At 36.2% G+C, this 22773-nt stretch overlaps 2 protein-coding genes and 2 long non-coding RNA genes across 5 annotated transcripts; 1 reads left to right on the forward strand and 3 right to left on the reverse strand.

The window, feature by feature from the left end:
- Positions 1-794: 794 nt before the first annotated feature.
- On the reverse strand, positions 795-3198 carry LOC103954634 (accelerated cell death 11-like). Its single transcript, XM_009366472.3, has 4 exons — positions 2876-3198; positions 2159-2331; positions 1815-1960; positions 795-1073 (listed from the first exon to the last, which is right to left on the reverse strand). Exons 1-4 carry the CDS (start codon positions 3095-3097, stop codon positions 955-957), a joined length of 660 nt encoding a protein of 219 aa, XP_009364747.2. The 5' UTR covers positions 3098-3198; the 3' UTR covers positions 795-954.
- Positions 3199-3274: 76 nt separating this feature from the next.
- Positions 3275-5829, forward strand: LOC103954580. 2 transcript variants are annotated; one of them, XR_007253011.1, is made up of 3 exons: positions 3275-4675; positions 4766-4971; positions 5160-5829. It is a non-coding gene; the product is annotated as an uncharacterized LOC103954580 (long non-coding RNA). The 2 variants fall into 2 exon arrangements; XR_007253010.1 differs by having other exon boundaries at positions 3275-4669.
- Positions 5830-10893: 5064 nt separating this feature from the next.
- LOC125470702 lies at positions 10894-11461 on the reverse strand. Its single transcript, XR_007253033.1, has 2 exons — positions 11187-11461; positions 10894-11091 (listed from the first exon to the last, which is right to left on the reverse strand). It is a non-coding gene; the product is annotated as an uncharacterized LOC125470702 (long non-coding RNA).
- Positions 11462-14501: 3040 nt separating this feature from the next.
- On the reverse strand, positions 14502-17195 carry LOC103954665 (G-type lectin S-receptor-like serine/threonine-protein kinase LECRK2). Its single transcript, XM_048569976.1, has one exon. The coding sequence runs from the start codon at positions 17115-17117 to the stop codon at positions 14703-14705; it is 2415 nt and encodes an 804-aa protein (XP_048425933.1). The 5' UTR covers positions 17118-17195; the 3' UTR covers positions 14502-14702.
- Positions 17196-22773: the final 5578 nt, after the last annotated feature.

Below are 22773 nucleotides of genomic sequence, written 5' to 3' on the forward strand. Positions count from 1 at the left end.
AAACTTGCCAACCCGCTTGGGGGCTGTTAAGGGCTTCCCCCTGTTTTGCCGTCGTCCTTGTTTTGATTGGTCGTTCCGGGTGTGCTTTGATATGAAAGAGCGACAACTTTTTCCAATTATCAAGTTGAACACAAACGTCCATGAAAACATGCCGTGAATTGACGTAGCATTTGTCATTATATAAGGGCGGCGGATAGAATTTGAAAAGAGTGTCGGTTAATATCTATAATCCCATCCTTCAACGTTGGATTTGTTCTTTTCTTTCCTTTTTGCTGCAAAACCCGACGATATGGGACCAGGGACATGAACCTTCCCTGCTTTCCGCACACAGCCAACCCTTATCCTTTTTTTCTTTTATCAAACGTCAACCCTTAAACAACCAGTCATAACCCTAACTCAACCCAAAATTGAAAGGGAAAATGAAGTAACAATTTTAGCTTCACACGTGAAACTCAGATGCGAGCTATTAATGAAATTTTTAATTTTGGATTTGAATTCTTACGGACTTATCCCTTAATTTCTAATTATTTTATACAAAGTTATCTTCTAAATACTCTATAACCACAAAAATTATTAATCCAATTTAGCCTATACTTTAAACAAATAATCTAGCCCATATACCTAAGATGTGATGTGTAAGTGCACTACAAGAAAAGGGAAAATAAGGTAAAGAACCCGTGGCCAATATGAAAAGGTGACTTTTTACCACGCTTCGAACTGTGGCCAGACCTTCTAGTTCAAAAAAGTTGACCAACAGTACACGAAGTATGGAATGGAATGGAATGGCAGGGCAATGAAGATAAGAAAAATATCATAATTACAACAAAATCAAATAACAATCTGATTCCTTATAAGATTCATCACACTAATATTCAATCATCATACAATACACATGAAATACGGAAATCAAAGCATATTTGTAAAAATGCATAAAGTGCAAAAGAATGAAATCGATCAAAGCAAGCGTAGCAGCTCTTGAACTGACCCCCTTGAATGGAATAAGTTATCAATGTAGTGTATCAGAGGATCCAACGCAGTAACTGTCCTTTGCATCTGAATAAAAGCCGTTGCCTCTGACAAAATAGAATACCAAACAAACTGTGTTACCAATCAAGTCCAACCCTCATGGATCAATATAGAACTAGGGTTACAGTTATAGCAAATAAGCAACAAGTATACCAAGACATGCATGCAGTGCAAAGCAGAAGCACTTACATGCAGGCATGGCCATTCTCGGTACAAACAGAAGTAGCCTTCTACTTCCTATATCCTTTATGAATTAACTCTAGTAACGAAATAGGTTTGTAGTTTTGTGAGATTCGACTGGTATGGAAGCAGGGACTGCTGCCTTGTTTTATAGCTAGGGCTTTCATCAAATCCAGCCTATTAACGAAAAAGATTTCAGCCCAAACTCTATTAAATCAATTAGAGTCCCATAATGATTCTATATCTTGTGTTTACGTAATAAGGGTCCTCATAGATTGTATAGGGTTAAGGCTCCAATATATTTACTCCATTAGGGCACCGAGAATCCTTGAGAGTCTAATGTCTTGTAAACCAAGTCATCTAGCCTACCAAATATTCTCAGCATAATTCATTGTCATTGATATTAGAATTTACATATATAGCATTCATAGTAAGTTCATGTTAATTATGCTCAATATCTCAACCTAAGATTTTTTTTTTTTTTTTTTTCTTCTCTATATTGGATATGAAAGAAAAGAACCTGCAACTGGCCACGGTAGCTATCGCAACCTAGTTTGAGAGCAGATAGTATGACGACAATGATGAGTTACGTACTAGAATAGTCTTACCATCTACTTTTAGCCTTTTGAAGAACAGTGACTTTGTAGGAAGGTTTTGCAGTGCACCCGCAAGAGTCTTTCTACTAGCCCATCCGTAGTAGGGGTAAAAAACTTGTTTATATGCTGTGTTAACCGGATCCATGAGAGTATTTTCGCTGTCCAAGTGAAAAAAGAAGAAGAACATGTGAACGGAAATATAAATCAAGTGGATATGAGAAAATATAACATATGAGTGGACGTAGCAGCACAACTATGGATGAAATTGTATTTGCAAACGAAAATGATCTTATAAGACATGTCAATGAAGCAATGAACTAAGAGAAGATCGAGGCTAGGGTTGAGATAAGTAAAACCTTGAGGCCATAATTTTCTCGAATATTATCTTAAGCATCTCAAGTGAACGCTTCACTCTGATGAGCATTCTCGAGCTACTACTAAAGTGCTTAATGGTATTCTTCTGTATGTCATGGTCAAGCAAATCTTCTAGGGTATTAACTGACTTTCTTGCCTTTACAACCCCACTAACCTGATAACCACATCCACATTAATCAAAATATAACTACAAAACCCAAAGAAACACTCACATCAAAGGGAAGTATTGAACAAAATCAAAAGAAAAATATGAATAAAATCATCTTTGAAATATGTAAAATGTCTTAAAATGAGCGTTATATAACTTAAGGGCTTGTTTGAAAGTGCTTTTAAAATGACAAAAATTGTTTTTAGAGAAAGTGTTTTTGAGTTCTAGAAGCACTTGAAGTGCTTTCTGGAATGATCACTCTTCTAAGAAGCAGTTAAAGTGATTTTTCCGAATTCAGTTGCGTTTTTACTAAGGATTTATTCTAAAAATATTTTCATCATAAGCAATTTCAGATGTTTTAAAAACACTTAAGAAATCAAACCCCTCATCAATCACAATCCACCAAAACCCTAAAGTACACCCAAATTTTGTATAAAACTTTAGAAATTTGATTCAAATTAATGTAGAGGAAAATGACAAGGTATCAAGCCAAATCTACCCATCGCCAAAAAGCATCAAACTCTCATCAAGTTTAAGAGATGAATAATACCTTAGCAGAGTACTCGATGTCGGCGAACTTCATAGCGACGCCTAAGTGTCGAATGAGAGGAGAAACGAGATGGCAGGATTGAGTGAACTTGTCAATTTCCATGGTTGGTACCGGAGAATTCAGCTGAGCGGCCAGTTGTTCGAATTCATCTGCCAGCCTTGTCAGAATTCTCTCATCTTTCCTTCCCGCTACCCTTGCCATTCTATAATTTTTGTTCACCATGTCTCTGCTCCTCTCTCAGACTTTTATAAGTCAACCAGTCAAATGGTCGGTTTATATTTAATTTTAATAATTTTTCTTTTGTATAACAAAAATTATTCAATGTATAAATTAACAGTGGTTCATCTGTTAGAGCAATTCCACCCCTCCCAAATGGGGTAATTGGGTGACTCAATTCCGAATCAACAAAAGCATCTGTAGCCCACGCCCATCAGTTAGGCGATCTTGTGGGCCCAACACCGACGGTCCGAGCCATCGCGCTATTCCCACCCACCTCAGCGCCTGAATCTATATGGCGTGTGTGTTTGTGTACTAGTTAAAGGCTTTCACTTGCGCTATTGTTTCGTGCCCAAATCGGAAAAGTTGTTAAATTTATACATAACTGCTTAGAAATTTGTACTTACTCAATCTAGAAGTTGCTGAGTGGCTTACAGAGTGTTGTTAGTTGGGTTAGCTTGATTTGGCTATGGAACTGTGCCATTGATAGGTTTGATTGTGATTTGATTTCTTGCTTTGAGCTCCAGTTTGATGATGACTAGCTGAGGGGGGTGTTATGTTGTGATTAGAATTGTGAAAGACAGATAGATCCTTATCGAGCTCCCGTAATTTGGCTATGGAAATGTGCCATTGGTAGGGTTGATTGTGATAGATCTCTTGCTTTGATGGAACTGTGCCAAAGGTGGATAAATCCTCCTAAAGAGCGAGTATTCTTGTTTCTTGTGCTCCCGGAAACATCAAGTGTTAATGCTTTTTGTGAACATGGATGAGAAAATAAACTTCATCTTAAGAGTGAGTTTAGTAGAATCAGAAAGAAGAAGGAAAAAATGTGTTTGACAGCATATATTATGGGTAATGATTTTGATGGTCCTTCGATGTTCGAATGTGGATCTGTTTTTACCTCTGCACAAGAACCTTGTGGTTGGCACTTTAGGAAATTAGATCAGTTTGTAAATAACATGACACTATTATAACTCGTATGTGGAAATATGCTAAATTAGTCCCCCAAATATTTGTACATATGGAGTCACCAAATTTCCACATGTTTTCTCAAGATTTGTTAGTGCAAGATTTCCGCCAATGTGGTTGCTACAATTGAGAATGGCAATCTCACTTTATGCTGAACCTTGGTCTTTTCTCTCATCTACCCTTGCCGCCACTCTGAAAATAGTTTCTGATAGAAGTTCTACACTCGGGCTTACTTAATTAGCTTTTTTTCTGAACTTTGCTCCCATCATGATTTTTTGACAGCTTGGGTGGTGGAGGTTGCTGAGAGTGCTGCTTCCTTGGTTGCCAGATGGCAGGGGGTTGGTTTTACTCATGATGTGTTGAACACTGACATTATGAGCATTTTGGGTCTTACCATCAATTGTGGTCTATTTGGATTTCTGGATGTATTTGATCCAAGTTACACGCTGAATACCACGGATCTTCCTGGGAGGAGATATTGTTTTGCAAATCAGCCTGATATTGGGTTGCGGAATATTGCACAATTCACCAGAACTCTTGTAGCTGTCAATTCACCAGAACTCTTGTAGCTGTCAAGTTGATAGATGATATGGAGGTGAATTACGCAGTGTAAGGGTACTTTTCATTCCTACACGTTTATCGTAATTAAATGTATGTTGAAGTGGGAATTAATTAAATTTTTTATTTTCTGGGGATCTTTTACAGATATGGAACCAAATTCATGGATGACTATTAAACAGCTGATCCCCGAAGTGGATTACACAAACTTTTTTTGGTTGCTATCCAATATCAAAGCTGATCCTAACATTCCCGAAGAGGAGTTATTGAACCCACTAAAGGCTGTTCTATTAGACATTGGACAGTAGTGAAAGGAGGTATGGATCAGCTGGGTGAAAATCTACGTAGAGGAGGTAAGATGAACTCTGGTTTTCTTATGATTTCTATCTTGGAAAAGTATATTGGTTTGATACCGATACTGTATTCATCATAGATGTTATTTCGCTCAGAATATTTATTAAACTCATCCAGTGGCTAGAGTCTCGTCAAAAGCGAACATGTCATTTGATTTTCTCACACATTGTGGTTGCTACTTGTGCAGCTGGCCACAAGCGGCATCTCAGATGAGGAGAGGAAGGCATCAATGAATGCGGCGAACCCTAAATATGTTCTCAGAAACTACTTGTGCCAGAGTGCCACCGATGCGATATGCAGATAGATGGATAGGGAAAAGGAAGATCTGACCTGAGGGCAGCAAGATCATTGGCAATTGGGGTGCATAGGTAAAGAGAACAAGAAGGAGAGTAGGGAAAAAGCAACAAAAAGCAGAAATAGAACGCAAAGAGAAAAAGCAAGGATTGGCACCGACCCTAAACGGAAATAGGCTTTGCGGCAGAAGAGAAAGCTTAGTTTTGTTGCTGTTCTCACTCAGGGAGAGAATGACTCCCCTCGATTGTTGGATCATTCACTTCACACATGCGTTTTTGCCTTTCTCTCTTTCTCTCTGCCTTTTTTCCTCTCTCTCTCTAGTCTTAAAAAGCTTCAAACTTTTGGCTTCTGGGTATTCAAAGGAAGAAGGAGGAGGAGGAAGAAGAAATAGGTACAATTAGAACATGAGATTATCAATTAACTTCATTAACTCCTATGTGAATTAAATGATTGTTGAGTTGTATTGGGTTTTCTTCTAAATCTTTCAAATTTTTCCATTTGGGTTTTGTCTCTGATATCATTTCTGGCATTGGATAGCTGCTGGACTTGCTTCTTCATCACCATCTTCTTCCTTTTGTCTCCAAACTTTTTTAGTTTGTTTTAATTTATAATTTTGGGTGAGGACTTCTGATCAATTGTTCCAGCTGGGTGAAGAATAATTCAAGTGTGGCCACTTTTTTGGGATGATTTTAGGGGGCATGTGGCCATCTGGAACATGGTGGGGTGGGGGGGCGAAGCTACAGTGTGCGTTGGAGAAAAAATGGAGGAAAGTGGGGTAGGGTGAAGCTACAGTAAGTGTCGAAGACAGAGAGGTCGAGCTTGCAGAACCTACATGGTGGTCATGGCAGGGAGGAAGCTCAACGTTGGGGAGGTAGCAGCGAAGAAGAACCGCGAGACTTAATTAGACGGAAACTGGGCTTGACGTCGTAGTCATGGCAGCAGCCATGGTCTGCATTCAGTGGCTTGCGAGGCGACGTCTGCCAACAACTTTTTTCACGGTTAGGAGCAAAACGCAAAGGTTTTTAGTCCTTTAAGGGTAAATTAGTAATTTCATATCACATTTTGATTATAATTATCATAAACTTAGAAGAGTGGTTATAACTTATAATTCTAAATACGGTCCAAATTTTAGTTATTTTTCCAAATTTTCCTATTTTATAAGTAAACAAGCTATAATTGATAAGCAAAGACGTGTTGATGAAGACTTGTAAAGTGTTATGTTTTAATTTTAATAAGAGTACTATTATTCATACACATTTTTTTACTTCTTACACACACTTGTTGATTTATGTCTGTTAATTTTTTTCAATTCATTTGATCTAGTGGCCAAAAATTAAGAAAGATGTGTGATAGGTAAAAATGGGAATATGGATTCCATCCTTTTATAAGATCCCACATCGCCCGGGGGAGAGGAGGTGATGTGCCTTATATGTACATGCCCAAGAACAAACCCATGAGGGCGTGGCCCAGAGCGGACTAAACCTTAAACCATGCGGACTGGGATGTGACAATTTAATATCAAAGCCACTCTCCTGCCGAAAGCGTGCCAAAGAGGGCGTTGGGTCCCTAAGGGGGGTGGATTGTAAGATCCCACATCGCTCTGGGAGAGGAGGTGATGTGCTTTATATGTACATGCCCACCTCCCTATAGAGAGATGCATTTTGGGTGGAAGCCCAAGAACAAACCCGTGAGGACATGGTCCAAAGCGGACAATATCTTACCATATAGACTAGGCTTGGCAATTTCTGACACGACTCGATAACCCGACACGACACGACACGAAATTAACAGGTGTTTGGGTCGACACGATAACGAATCGGGTCGTTATCGGGTAACCTGATAAGCACCTGTTAAGATAACGGGTTGGTTCGGGTATACACGTAGGTAACACGATACACGATAAGCAGAATATTATTTTTATAATTTTATAACCCTAAAAAAATACTGTCATAATTATATACATTAATTTTACAATTTTATACCCCTAAAAATTATAATAAATATATATATATATATTAAATTAACTATAAAATTTATAATAATTATAATAATTATATATACTATAATAATTATACCCCCAAAATATTAAGTCTATCTATAATAATTATATATATATATATTAAATTTTATAAAAACTATAATAATTATTAATTAATAATTTAATATGCATGATGCATTGCATGATTTTGCATCCATTGAAATTTGACGTGATTTGTTTCCATTCAAATTTCAATAATCAATTTCTTGCCATTGCCAACTTGCCGCCCTTTTTGAAAAAAAAAATGGAGGGAAAATGAAAATGTTAAGAAAAGTTGAAAATAAAACAAAAAAGTGAGGGAATTAGGGAAAGATGTTGAAGGGAAAAGTGAAAATGATAAGAAAAAGTTGAAAATGAAACAAAAAAGACAGGGAAAAATGAAAATTAATAGAAGTGGTGCGAAATTTTTTTTTTTATTTAAGTTATTAACTTTTTATCACACACATGACTGTCATAACATATCTCACTATTTTTATAATGACACACGTGACACGTGATGTATGTACTATTCCGTGTACCAGTCAATTATAATTTATACGTACAAAATAAATAGATTTAAATCTACTTAATAAATATATATATACACACACACACACGGAACTTGATTGATGGCATACGAATTCTCCAAAACTAATTTCAACGATCCCAACCGTCAAACTTGTTTGTATATGCTTTGAGATCACATCAACAAAAAATCATAAAAAATAAACATTCAGAGATCAAGTAACGGGACAAAGCTTTTCAACGGTTATAAACGAAAAATCACGATTTAACGGTTATTTTAACTCCGATTTTGATGATTTTTTATAAATACACTCCTTGACCCTATATGAATACAATGAATGAATTCGATCTTCAATTTAAAATATTTACGCAAGTGGATACCACAAAATCTTATGTTATACTTAATGAAAGTATAAATAAACTCTAAGTGTTAGTCAATCTATCGTTTTACGAATTCTCCAAAACTAATTTCAACGATCCAAACCGTCAAAATTTTTTGTATATGCTTGGAGATCACATCAGCAAAAAATCACAAAAAAAAAAAATTCAGAGATCAAGTAACGGGACAAAGCTTTTCAATGGTTATAAACGAAAAATCATGATTTAACGGTTATTTTAACTCCGATTTTGATGATTTTTTATAACTACACTTGAATACAATGAATGAATTCGATCTTCAATTTAAAATATTTACACAAGTGGATACCACAAAATCTTATGTTATACTTAATGAAAGTATAAATAAACTCTAAGTGTTAGTTAATCTATCGTTTTACAAATTCTCCAAAACTAATTTCAACGATCCAAACCGTCAAAATTGTTTGTATATGCTTGGAGATCACATCAGCAAAAAATCACAAAAAAAAAACATTCAAATATCAAGTAACGGGACAAAGCTTTTCAACGGTTATAAACGAAAAATCACGATTTAATGGTTAGTTTAACTCCGATTTTGATGATTTTTTATAACTACACTCCTTGACCCTATATGAATACAATGAATTAATTCGATCTTCAATTTAAAATATTTACACAAGTGAATACCACAAAATTTTATGTTATACTTAATAAAAGTATAAATAAACTCTAAGTGTTAGTCAATCTATCGTTTTACGAATTCTCCAAAACTAATTTCAACGATCCAAACCGTCAAAATTGTTGTATATACTTGGAGATCACATCAGCAAAAAATCACAAAAAAAAAACATTCAGAGATGAAGTAACGGGACAAAGCTTTTCAACGGTTATAAACGAAAAATCATGATTTAACGGTTATTTTAACTCCGATTTTGATGATTTTTTATAACTACACTCCTTGACCCTATATGAATACAATGAATGAATTCGATCTTCAATTTAAAATATTTACACAAGTGGATACCACAAAATCTTATGTTATACTTAATGAAAGTATAAATAAACTCTAAGTGTTAGTCAATCTATAGTTTTACGAATTCTCCAAAACTAATTTCAACGATCCAAACCGTCAAAATTGTTTGTATATGCTTGGAGATCACATCAGCAAAAAATCACAAAAAAAAAACATTCAGAGATCAAGTAACGGGACAAAGCTTTTCGACGGTTATAAACGAAAAATCAAGATTTAACGGTTATTTTAACTCTGATTTTGATGAATTTTTACAGCTACACTCCTTGACCCTATATGAATACAAAGAATGAATTTGATCTTCAATTTAAAATATTTACACTAGTGGATGTGAATATCACAAAATCTTATGTTATAATTTATATACTTAATAAAAGTATGAATCAACTATAATATTAATAATTATATACATTAATTTAATAATTTTATATCCCTAAAAAGTAAAAACTATAATAATTATATATATTAAATTAAATTTAAAAATTGATGACCATTGGATCGGCTGAGATTAAATCTCAGCCGTCCATTTCATAATTATATATATATATATATATATTTTATTAAATTTAAAAAATTGATAACCATTGGATCGGCTGAGATTTAATCTCAGCCGTCCATTGTGTAGGTAATCAACACTCTCATTAACTCAGCTCAATCAAACACTCAGTCTCTGTCTGTCTCTCTCTCTCTCGAATCCTCGATCGACTTCGTCTTCGACTCCGAGACCTCATGCCGTCACGCGGACGCGGCGCCTCACAGGCCCTCTCATCTCACCTCAGTCTCAGATCAGTGACCTCACTCTCCTCGTCGTCCTCGAGTCTCGACTTCACCCAGGCCAGGTTCCAGACTGTCACCCTCCTCAGTCCTCACTCAGTCACTTTGTCAGTTTCCTCACTCCTCACCGGTTCACCCACTCTGTCACCCTCCTCACTCCTCAGTCTGCCCTCCTCCTCACTGCACAAGGTAAGAAATTCCTGCAATAAACTCAAGGGTTTCTGAATTAAGGCTTGTCGAATTAGGAATTTCTTAAATTAGGGTTTCTAAATTGGGGCTTTTGGAATTAGGAATTTCTGAAATTGAAGTTTCTGAATTAGGGATTTTGAATAGGGACTCTGAATTTGGCCTTTTGGAATTCGAAATTTCTGAAATTCATGTTTCTGAATTAGGGATTTTGAAATTCATGTTTCTGAATTAGGGATTATGAATAGGGACTCTGAATTAGGGCTTTTGGAATTCGAAATTTCTGAAATTCATGTTTCTGAATTAGGGATTTTGAAATTCATGTTTCTGAATTAGGGATTTTGAATAGGGATTCTGAAATACAAGAGAGATGACACACGGCCTCACGCACATCTGCTATGAAAAATTAGGTTAGAGTTAAAATAGATAATTAAAAATACCCATATTCTCTTAGTCATAGACTCATAGTGGAATGTGGTTACATCTGAGACATTTCCAGAGAACATGGTTTTGCAGAGAACATGTATTCAAATTTTCAAACAGTCTGTCAAAACCATTTACCTAATCCTCATTTTCTAACCCTCAAAAATCTTTTTGACTTTTCTTGTTTGACAAGAATTCAAGAAAATGGAGCTAATTTCATTATATTAATAAAAAAAGGAGGGGTTAGATTCTTCCCCCGTTCCACACAATGTGAAACCGAAAAAGAAAAATACTCTACTAGGTTTGCCAAAAAGAGAACAAAAATAAAATAATATTCCATTAAAAAAAATCAAGTTAACTATTACACATGTGGTGCTTTGCTGTATAAATTATAAAACCCCAAACCCTAATTTCCTTTTTACCTAACATTCTCCTCGTTCTCTTCTCCCTTGTAACGTATGCTAGAAGACATTGCCTATCCTCGGTGCATAGTTCTAGCCTCATACTCACACCCTGTAATACGATAAAACCCAATTCAACAATTACAATTTGCAACATCATGAACAATAACAAAATGAAATGATATACAATTTGATTGCAGGACTTACCCTTTTCGGAGTGGGAAATGAGGGAAGTGCTTACATACATAATACATTGCATGCATGTTTCAACAGCCCTAGCTGAAATATAATATTATTCCGAAAGTCACCACTTGCATTGCCAATCATGATGATAATTGATAAAGCATCTTCTCTTGCCATCGTGGTTTATATTATAGGGCCTACTAATTTAGTCAAAATCATTTGATATTTCATTATTTGCTTACTGTTTGCTTACTGTTTGCCTACTGTTTGAGTGTAGTTATATATGTGAAATTGAAATGGATATGTGAATTTGAAATGGATATGGTATAAAATTGGTATGAGCAAGATTTTAAAATTTTGTTTTTCTTTCTTGAAGCAATGGATGATGTAGAGCAAGATTTTACGAATCTTAGTGATGGAGGGTCAGTGGAAGTGACAATGGGAATGCAACCTGATCATGGAAGTGAAAATATAGAAGATACAAATACAAGTCCGGCAAAGAAAAAGGCTAGAGTGATCAAATTAGGTAAGCGAACACTCAGGTCTCCTGTTTGGAAAACTTTTAACAAATTGACTACTGTTTTTGAAGATGGTAAAAGTCGAGCTCAATGCTTAGATTGTAAGAAACTGGTAATAGATGATAGTCATCATGGGACGGGTAATATGAATAGACATTTGAAAATATGCCCTGGACAGACTAGTGGAGTATTGTCGGTGTCTGAATTTTGTTCCCAAAACTTTGATCCTATGGTATTCCGTGGGTTATTGGTAGATGCCATAATCAAGCATAATCTTTCCTTTAGTTTTTCTGAGTATGAGGGAATTAGGGCTTTGTTTGCATATATATCTCCTGATATTAAGTTACCATGTAGAAATACAATTAAAGCTTGTGCGTTGAGGATGTTCAAAAATGAAAAACAAAGGCTTCATAATTTGTTAGCCTCAGTTGAAGGTAGAATTTGTTTGACATCAGACTTATGGACCTCGCAATGCACTGATGGGTATCTTGCTCTTACTGCTCACTTTGTAGACAAAGATTGGAAATTGCATAAGAGAATTTTAAGTTTTTGTCACATGCCTCCTCCTCATACTGGTGTTGCATTATCTGAGAAAATTAATGCATTGGTGACTGAGTGGGGGATTGAGAAGAAGTTATTTTCTATTACTGGATAATGCTTCTTCAAATATTTCTTTTGTTAGCATTTTGAAGAATCAATTGAATCTTAGAAGTCTTCTCGTGATGAATGGTGACTTATTTCATGTGCGTTGTTGTGCTCATGTCTTGAATTTGATAGTTCAAGATGGACTTAAAGAAATTGATTCTTCGGAGATAAAAATTCGTGAATGCATCAAGTATATAAAGGGCTCTGAGGCTAGGAAACTAAAGTTTTGTGAATGTGTTAAACAAGTAGGGATATTGGATAGTAGGAGAGGGTTGAGACAAGATGTCCCTACTAGATGGAACTCAACCTATATTATGCTAGATAGTGCAATTTTCTATCGATATGCTTTGATTCATTTAGGGTTGAGTGATTCCAATTTTACTAGTTGTCCATCTTCTGAAGAGTGAGATAAAATAATGAAGATTTCCAAGTTTTTGGGGTACTTTTATGAGGTTACTTGCTTATTCTCTGGGACAAAGTACCCCACATCAAATTTGTTCTTCCCTAAGGTCTTTGTAATCCAACTTCAAATTAAGGCAGTCATGAATGACTCTGAAAGCTTCATGAAGAAGATGGGGACTTACATGTACATAAAGTTTGAGAAGTATTGGTCTGAGTACAGTTTGATTTTGGCAATTGCAATCATCTTAGACCTTCGTTATAAATTGCATTTTGTGGATTGGGCTTACAAAAAGCTTCATGGTGTGAATTCGGTTGAATTTACAAAGGTTGATGACAATTGAATGATCTTTTTGGTGTGTACTTGGAAAAACTTTCACATCTTGATAATTCAAATACTGCAATGAATTCAGTGCCTATTCATCAAACAGAATCTGTGGATGTTATCTTTGAGGTAACCTAAGTTTGTTTTTATTTACTTTATATATTTGTAGATTGTAGTATTAGTACTATAATAAGTGTTGAAATTATATTTGAAATTGACATGATGCATGATTTTTTATGATGTAGGATTTTGATAATAATTATGATGGTTCAAGTTCGATTGAAAAAAATGAATTGCAGAAGTATTTGGAGGATAAAAGAATAGATAGAAAAGTAGACATAGATGTTCTTTCTTGGTGGCAAATGGAGCGTTTTCATTATCCGATACTTTCTCAGTTAGCACGAGATGTGTTAACGATTCACATTTCAACTGTTGCATCAGAATCTGCATTTAGTATTGGGGGTAGAGTACTAGATCAGTATCGTAGTTCATTGTTACCAGAAACAGTTCAAGCTTTGTTGTGCACACGAGATTGGCTATTTGGAAAAGGAGGTAATATATTTTTATATGGTATAGTATTATTATTTTATTTCTTTTCATAATTATTTTGTTTAACTTTTCATAATTTGAATGATTTTTAATGTTTGGTTTTTCTATACTTAGTTTATGCGGAAGAGAGTTCTGACGTGGAAAACCTTACTGAAAACATCTTCAACATTACTCTTGAAGGCAATAAATCAAGCCAAAGTTCTAATACAATTTCATGATGATCGATGTAAATTGAAGATTTTGTAAATGAAGGTGTAAACTTTTGAGAAAGACTTACAATCTTAAAAACACAAACTCTTTATCCTTGCACATTTAATATTTGTAATAGATTAGTAGTGTATGTATTATTTTTTTATTAGGCTTTTATTTTTTAGTGTAGATATAGTGCTTGAACGAGAAATGTTTTAATGTTTTGAAGTAATATTTACGTGGCAATGTGTGGTATGTGCAAATTTTAAAAAAATATATTTTTTTCTTAACGGGTCATAACGGGTCGGGTCACTTTACCCGTTGGGTAAAGTGACACGACCTGTTAAGGACCCGTTAAGATAACGGGTGTGACACGACACAACCCGTTAAGATAATAGGTGTTACACGAAAACGACACGAACACGATAGACATGACCCGTTTGCCAGGCCTAATACAGACTAGGATGTGACAATTTCAAGGTTTGGTCCAAAGCAGACAATATCTTACCATGCAGACTAGGATGTGACAATTTCAAGGTTTATCTTTTCACTGATGTGACTCTTTTACCTTCACATCCTCACATGCTCCCTCATGTATGGCAAATTTTCAAGTCAAGCACGTGAACAACACAAATTGTGTGGCGTGGAGTACGTGCTGTCGTTAGGCTTAACACATAGGCCAACTTGCTCATAAAAATGGTTAAGGTTCCTCCATCAATAATTCCTCTATTTATTAAGACATGGAAAATGACAGATCAGGTTTTATACCATTGATAATTCCTCTATTTATTCGGACAGTTCAAGAGAATTATCATACATTCAATTCCGTATAGTATGTTAAGAGCTAAAGACTACTTGAAAATAAAAATACACAAATTTTGATATACATAAGAAATGGATTATTATTGGAAGAACCTAAAGTATTGAACTTATGAAAGAAGATGGATCGGGTGGAGCTGAGACTTCGATAGTTCCTTCGAGCATCAATGCGACTTTCTTCATGGTAGGTCTAAGCGATGGATCCTCCTGAATGCACCATATTGCAATCATCACATACTTCTCCACCATCTTCATGTCATGCATTGCCTCATCGTTATTCTTGAATAGCTCGTGCAGCTTATTCTGCTTATAACAATCGTACGCCCAATCAGCTAGTATCATTTGACCTTCATCCTCTACCTCTGCCTCGAAATGCTTCCTGCAGAAAATAATCTCTAACAACAAAATTCCGTAGCTGTAAATATCAACCTTTGCCGTGATAGGCAACCTTTTCCACCATTCAGGGGCCACATAACCTTTCGTTCCCCTGATTCCAGTTGTGGTTAGAGTCTGGTCGATTCTCAAAAGCTTTGCTAAACCAAAGTCAGAAATTCTTGCAGTGAGAGAGTCATCAAGAAGAATGTTTTGAGGCTTGATGTCGCAATGTACGATTTGGCTGCTACACTCCTCGTGCAAATACAACAGCCCTCTTGCAATTTCCAAGGCGATTTTCCTCCTTTGATACCAGTTTGGCATCGGCTCTCCAAAAAGGAAGCCCGCTAAAGATCCGTTGCTCATAAACTCATACACAAGAATTCGGTGCTCTCCCTCATAACAAAATCCAAGTAGCTGCACTAAATTTCTGTGGTTTGTTCGGCCAATAGCACTCACTTCCGCTTTGAATTCCAAATCATTTTCCCTGACGCTAGTGTCTAAGCTTTTGACAGCAACGCTCTTCCCATTATCAGAGGCTAGAACTCCTGTGAAGACTATTGCAGAAGCACCGCGTCCTAGCTCTTCCTTGAATTGGTTCGTAGCGTTGTTTAGCTCCTCATAAGTGAAATGCTTCAAATTCATACCAGAGATGACTGGATAAGGTTGACACACCCTCGCTTTTCTCGAATAGGCTCGGGAAACAACCAAATAGGTTATCAATGGTAGGAGGAAGTTTAGAACCCCAGAGCCACTCAGGATGATTGATCCGAAAAGGATCAAAGTTTTATTGTCTTTCTTTTCTGTGATGGAACCTCCACCCCATTTCACAGTCGAATTTTGTTTCCCAACTTTTATCAGAGTTTTTCCAGTGATATTGGGGTCAATTGCCCCATTCGAGAAAGGGAGTCTCTTCTTATAACACTGTCCACGGCTGTTGTAAACTGCCACAGCACAAAAACAATCATCTAGGCAATTTTGCCGGCACCAATCCTCAGGTACCCCCTCAAAAAGCGCGTAGTCTCCGCCCCAGCAATTTGCGTAATTCAGCTCTTGAAATTCGAATAGATCTGTCTCCTCCTTTGACGTTTCACCACAACTCTGTGGAGCAAAGTTTTGCTTGCATCCTCTGCGCTCATCCTTCGGATCAATAAAGGAGTAACCATTTGGGCACTGGCAAGTCGGTCCTTGCTCTTCAATCGTGCAAAAGCTGTTTAAGCCACATGCCCCGCCGCCGGTTGATTCCATAATCGACGTGCAGATGTTTGGAGGTACGAATGGGGATGAGGAAGTGGACCAAACCTTAGGCCATCTTTGGGCGCTCGAGCTAGTGCTTTTTGGGTAAACATAGTGCCTAAATACTCCATCATACTCTAGTGTTGCTCTCTGGTAGAAATCTTGCATTGAAACCGTATTGGATGATATGGTACTAAGTAAGCTTCCGTTCTTGGATGCGACGTACATAAAGCCAGACTCGTTGAAGATGAATCGAAATCCAATATTTGGATTTTTCACCGACCAATACGCTTGATTGGGCGTATTTTGTGGGAACCTTGTAGTCGCAAGTACAAGATTCCCATCAGGTTTTAGTGAAAACAGGAATCTACCAGTCGAGTAATTTGTTGCCGTGTAGCGCGCATAGAGTATGCCATTCTGATTTAGAGTTTGTGAGGGTAGAATTGTATCGGTTGGATAACTAAAGCTCTCCCACACATTGGATGAATTTCCATTCGCCAGCGCAAAATTTCCGGTGTTTAGCATGGATGCGTAGGCAACTCCACTACCGGCAGATTGAGTGTACCATATTCGCTTGCCAGTTGCATCATTGAGAATAAACTCGCCATCGACCGTAAGCTCCACTTTTGATCCCTTTGGCACTAGATTATCCCCATTGGCTGACCAGACAATGGTTTGATTTGGTATCTTATCGAACCAAATGGCTAGCAGGAACCCATCTTTTGCGATTTGTCGAAAACCGAAAGCAAATTCAGCAGATGGTGATGGCCAGGACGAGTTATCATCTTTCAGTGCAGTGAGGGATGAGCCTAAAGATATGTTTCTATAAGTTTGAGCAGTGGTGGGGAATGGTAGAAACGTGAAAAGGAAGAAGAAGAGAAGATTTTTCAGTGGACAGGCCATGGGAAAATTACAAAGGTTTTCAAATAAACTATATTTTCTGTTTCAATCACTCGCAATTTTTTATTTCATCCTCTTCAAGTATGAAATAAAAAACTTAGTTGCTGGACGGCCAGGTGATTTCTTCGTATTTAAATTACAAGATCAAACCACAACAACGTCAGCAATGAGCTCATTTTGGTGACTGATTGAATTTCGGTGGCTTTACTTGGAAACCGTCTTCTTTGACTCAGCTTCATGTACTTTATTTACTTTATTCAATTAACGCTCCATATGATTGATGAGGAGAAGATCCAAATCCTATAGGCATTGTTTTTAAGGTGCTTTGTTTATATATTTTATCGAAAGGCCCAGCCTACGACACTGTGGGAATGATGCATCGAATTGTGGTTTCTTTTTTAAGATTTAAAAAGATAGCATCCATTACTCAAATGGCAAATCTCCAACTGTAATATCTGCCATGATTGAACCTTTTTCAAATCGTTTGTGAGAGGACTCAGCACAGGTGACTTATGTAGTTACCTGCCATCTGGCTCCAATTAGTCACCTGGTTTAAGAAGATATCTGAGATCATTTTTAAAGAAAATTTCAAATTTAAGATTCAAATTATAATTGATGGCTAATGTGTCAATTAAGTTTTGTGTTAAATTTTGTACTTCACTAATCAAATTGTTAAATGTTATTTTATTATTTAAATAGAACTTTATATGGTTTTAACTATTAAAAAAATGTTGAAACAAAATTTTTATTGGTTGGAATATTAGTGGAATAAGAGATTTACTATTAAAATGAATTAAAAATAAATTTGACATTGATAATTTGACCTCAAATCACAAAGTCTTCAAATCCAGTCAGCAAATAACACTTCGGTTAGAGAGACTTTTGATGTCAATATGCATAGTGGCATTCCACCTAAGATTTTGACATCTTTTTTTGAGAAGCTCCAATAGAACTATGATGTATGCTCACAATACACATAATCAATCCTTTCACTTAATCTTGGTTTTTTTTTTTCAAAATTGAAAAAGTAACATTTAATGTGAAAATTAATTAGAGTTAGGTTAAAGGACCCATGTCAATTGATTAGGCATATGGTAACAATACACTATAGTTATGGAGCAAAAAGGCTCATACTAGGCTTTTTTTTTTTTTTTTGTCAAACGACATATTTTGATAGATTAGATATTAAATTAGCCACCGACGAAATTTGAACCCACGCTATCATGATAGGCTTAATTACGTGCAATATGTTGAAGGGATCATGATAAGAGTGTGCCCCTCCGTAGTCATCTTGAAAGACAAAGTAGAAATGCAAGATTGTCTAGAAAAATATAAATCTCCTGGTCGTGTCAAAATCACCTAGAGTAATACATGTGAAGTTTAAAAGTAAGCCCTTATTATTTTGTGCATTTTTCGTTCTACTTTAGTCTGGATTAGACAGTTGAAGTTTTCACTCCTAGTCGTATTCATGGTGTTTTGGGTAAGCAACTTTTAGTCTATCTTGGGATAAACTCCTGTTATAGTTAGTGCTCATTAGCATCCTCTTCTATGTCCTCAGATCAAAGTGAATACAAACGACCTTGTTAGAGGTAAACCGGGACTTATATGGCCCGTTTGTTTGACCGGATTAGGAAGGATTGGACTGGACTAGACTGTAATCCCTTGTTTGGTCTGCACCAGGATTAGGTTTAATGACCTTAGGTCGGACTCGCTCGGATTATACACCCCCTTACGAGTTCTTAATGAGGATCCCCAATTTCGGGCGGACTCGTAAGCCCTTCTGATAGAGAGAAAACCGCGAAAGAGTCACTCGTCCAAGAACCCCCCAAGGTCGGTCGTCCTGCTCGTCCTCATCTCTGCGTCTTTCCTCATTGTTGTCCTTGCCCTGCTCCCTCATCGTCGTCCCTATCATCTACCATTTTCAAACCCAGATCCCACAAAATTGGAAACAAAAGGCAAAAATTTCTGCAATATTTCCATTTTCAAAACTAGATCCAAATCCAAAATTCAGAACAAAAAAGCGAAAAAAAAATACAAAATTGATGTGCGTTTGAAACGCTCAGCAGCGGTGCTCACACTCCACCTAGTCCAAACTCCCTGATCGTAGACCTTTGCTAATGATGCTGGAGAAGCAGACCCATGAATACCCAAATGACCCAGACTCTGAATGGGTTCTAATTTGCCAATTGGTCCCCAAAAAAAATTAAGAAGAAAACAGGGAGATGAGCAGAGAGAAATAGGAAGAAAAAGATGGAAGAAAACAGGGAGATGAGCAGAGAGAAATAGGAAGAAGAAGATGGAGATGAAGAGAGAGAGAGAGAGAGAGAGGGGCGAAGAAGAAAGAGGAAGAAACAGAGGGAGAGGGACAGAGCAAACTTGGAAAGAAATGGGGAGATTAGCTGAAAAGAATAAGGAATGGGGATGGGTGGTTTCTAGAATGAAAAAAAAAAGATAGTGATAGTAATAAAATATTACTAAATGTGTATTAAATAATATAAAATATTAATAAAATATGAATTAAAATATATTTGTTATTATCTAGCTTTTTAGTTCGACACTGCACCAAACGCCTCACTAAATTAGTCTAGCTTAGTCTAATCTAAGCCAGTCCAGCTTAGTCCCTGAAGCTAGCTCAGTCCGAGATAGTCTGGTGCAACAAACGCACCCATATTTCAGTAAGCATCCTATTGCAGCACCAAGTTTTACTTATATTCCATGGCCTGAGGCCCTTAAGCGGGACTCCCTTCTACATCTTTATTCCAGGTAGTATTTTGTTTTAGTTTTTATTTAGGCTCTGATCACGGTCGGTCTAGTTGTATTTGGATCAGGCCCACCATTATATTCGGTCTGGTTCTATTTAGGCTCATCATTTGGACTTGGCCCAGGACCGACCCCTGTAATTTTTCAGAATGTTTTTTTGTTTAACACCCAAGTCTTCAATTTTCTATAAAATAAAATAAAACTTATACTCATATATATATGATTATCGTAAAACACTTACTAGGGTGTTATTAAGTTAATCTCACACCTACACTTACCCTTTTTATCTTTTATTTTGATGAAAAAGTACAATGGAGGAAGAAATCGTCATCAATGGTGCCTATGAAGTCGAAAAGGCAAATTTACTTTCACTTTGTATGTTTTTACAAGTTTTAATTTGACTCTTTGACGTGGAAAGTTTGCTGGATCGCAGCTCCTGAGTGAACTAAAATCGTAACCCCGCAAACTGAAATTATGGGCAGCCGCACAAGCTGCAGAAAAATGCCCAATTAGCTGAATTGATTACTTTTTGACATTTAGTTGAAAAAAAAAAGATCAAATTTTAGTTGCGGCGACATGTTAATCATATATGAACGACACAAAACTAACATAATGAATTCAAATTTAATCAAAAAAAACTATATCAAATCATCTCTTTACTTTTTGCGACCATCAAACGATGATATAAGAACGCCATGCTAAAAAATTATTATTTCTGCAACCAAATGTCAAAAAATATCAATCCAGTTGATATTTTTTTAAAAAAAAACAAAAGAGTCAGTTATGTGTAACAAGGGTGCCAAAGCATATTTAAACCTTGTTGAGAGTGATGTTCAAATTTTATTTTAATGTAGCACATAGATTTCAACGTTTCGTTTTCCGTAATAAACAACTTGTGCGAGGTGGACATGTATTAGGTGTAGTAAATCATAAACTAATCATAATTGGGAATTTATATTGCTTTATAATTTGATGGTTTTAAAGTTTCAAGACATGAAATATCATAGTAGAGAACCGCATTTTTATTAGTCTCTAAACATGATATAAGATATATTAATACGTAAGAGCATTTTACCTGTATTAATACACGTCGTGCACATATAAATGACTTGTTTTAAGGACAAAGTCTAATATTTTTATTTAACATTTGTTTGATCATGTGCGTGTTTTAAATTGTGTATTTACTTGCATGACAATTTATGAATTTTAAGGGGTATTATTATAGCAATTAGATTCCCAACACAATATAACTTCTCAAATCACATATACCGTCCGTAAGTGAGTTAAATTGTTAATTGTTAAGAAAGAGGGCAACCAGTGGAGGTCGAAACCATACTAGAGTGCATAGGCATTATTACTTTCCGTCAATGCTGACACGCCCCAACCCCAATATCCCCACATATCGAGATAGATACGTGCTGACCGACACCTGAGGGTGACGAAACCATTTTAAACATGCTTACCAATAAAAGGTGTGATATTAGAATGGAATATGTCAAAGCAAAAACGTGTTCAGAGCATACAATTAACTAAGAATAATATGAAAGAATGACTATGAAAAGGAACTGATACCTATACTAAGAAGACACAAGGATACTTATGTTGTAGAGTCCTGACATCAGGATCGTGTGCCTCAAATCCTAACTCCTGAGGGGGCGCAAAACAGAAAAGGTGAGTGGACCAATTTTATAATAATAGTACTAATAATAGGAAAACCTTTTGCTTGATGAACATAATAACCCCCTATTTTGAAAACATATATAATACTACATAATAGATTTTCTAAAAACCCTAGCATGCCATGAAAAACATTTGTAAAACAAGTATGTGTAAAACTTGCTCAGTAATGGTGAAAACGTCGTCCGAAGGCAAATCCGTAAATCTCATCGATACTATACTCTTTAGGGGTATCATAATCGCTTGAAGGCAGTACATGTCCATCATCTAAAGGTGAAGTTGAATAACCTGTTCATCACCTGTAGGTGAAGCTGAATAACTTGTCTATCACCCGTAGGTGAAGCTGAATTAAATAGCATAACATCCACACCGACACTAGCCGTGGCTAGTGAAGCTGTCCAACACCGCTTTCGGCGATGAAGCTGGGAGGTATAACATATATCATATCTCACTCCTCCATCATCTGTGTCCTATGGCTATAGACATCTATACCCGTGTTGTGTGGATGTGCTGTATGATAACCCACTAGATACGTACCAAAAACATATCTCGAAATCTCAAGTCAAATCACCAAAGCTCAAGAGTTTAAAATCTCATTTCGTAAACCATAATAATGCACATCCGTAAATCCATAAATAAATCATATTCTAAAGTCATAGAATTTCATATACGAGAATCCAACAATGCATATTTGAAATCCTTTAGTAAAACATAATTCTATAAAACATCAATAATTTATTTTGTAAACCATCATTATAGAAATCCAATCTAAACTTATGCGTGAATTCATAAATTCATGAATGAAATCCAACGATTCATGACCTTTAGTATCCGATAAATCATAATTATTCTGTAAAAGCTAGCTATTTTAATAAATTATAAGAATGCAACTCTGTAAAACATATTATAAATCATATTCTATGAATGAAATATGAGATGCATGCTAGGTAAATATTTAATAAAAACATATAAGTTAGGAAGGGGTCCACTCACTAGTTTTCTATTGCGCGAAAGCCGCTCAAACTATCGAGAATGTGATCACTCCCCACCAAAGCGCCTAAACACAATTAGGAACCTTTTAATAAGACTCTACTAAAATGTTATAATTTGGGAAAACAGATGGCGGATTTGGATTCAGCACGTTGAATAACCTAAGGAGGGACCTCGGGTTTTTCCCTCACGAGCCGCCGCGCGTGGTGGCCGGCCACCCCAACTCACTGGA

The sequence above is a fragment of a genome, unplaced genomic scaffold (genome assembly GCF_019419815.1).
Source record: "Pyrus x bretschneideri cultivar Hongxiangsu unplaced genomic scaffold, Pyrus_bretschneideri_v1 Contig51, whole genome shotgun sequence".
NCBI classification, from domain to species: Eukaryota; Viridiplantae; Streptophyta; class Magnoliopsida; order Rosales; family Rosaceae; genus Pyrus; species Pyrus x bretschneideri.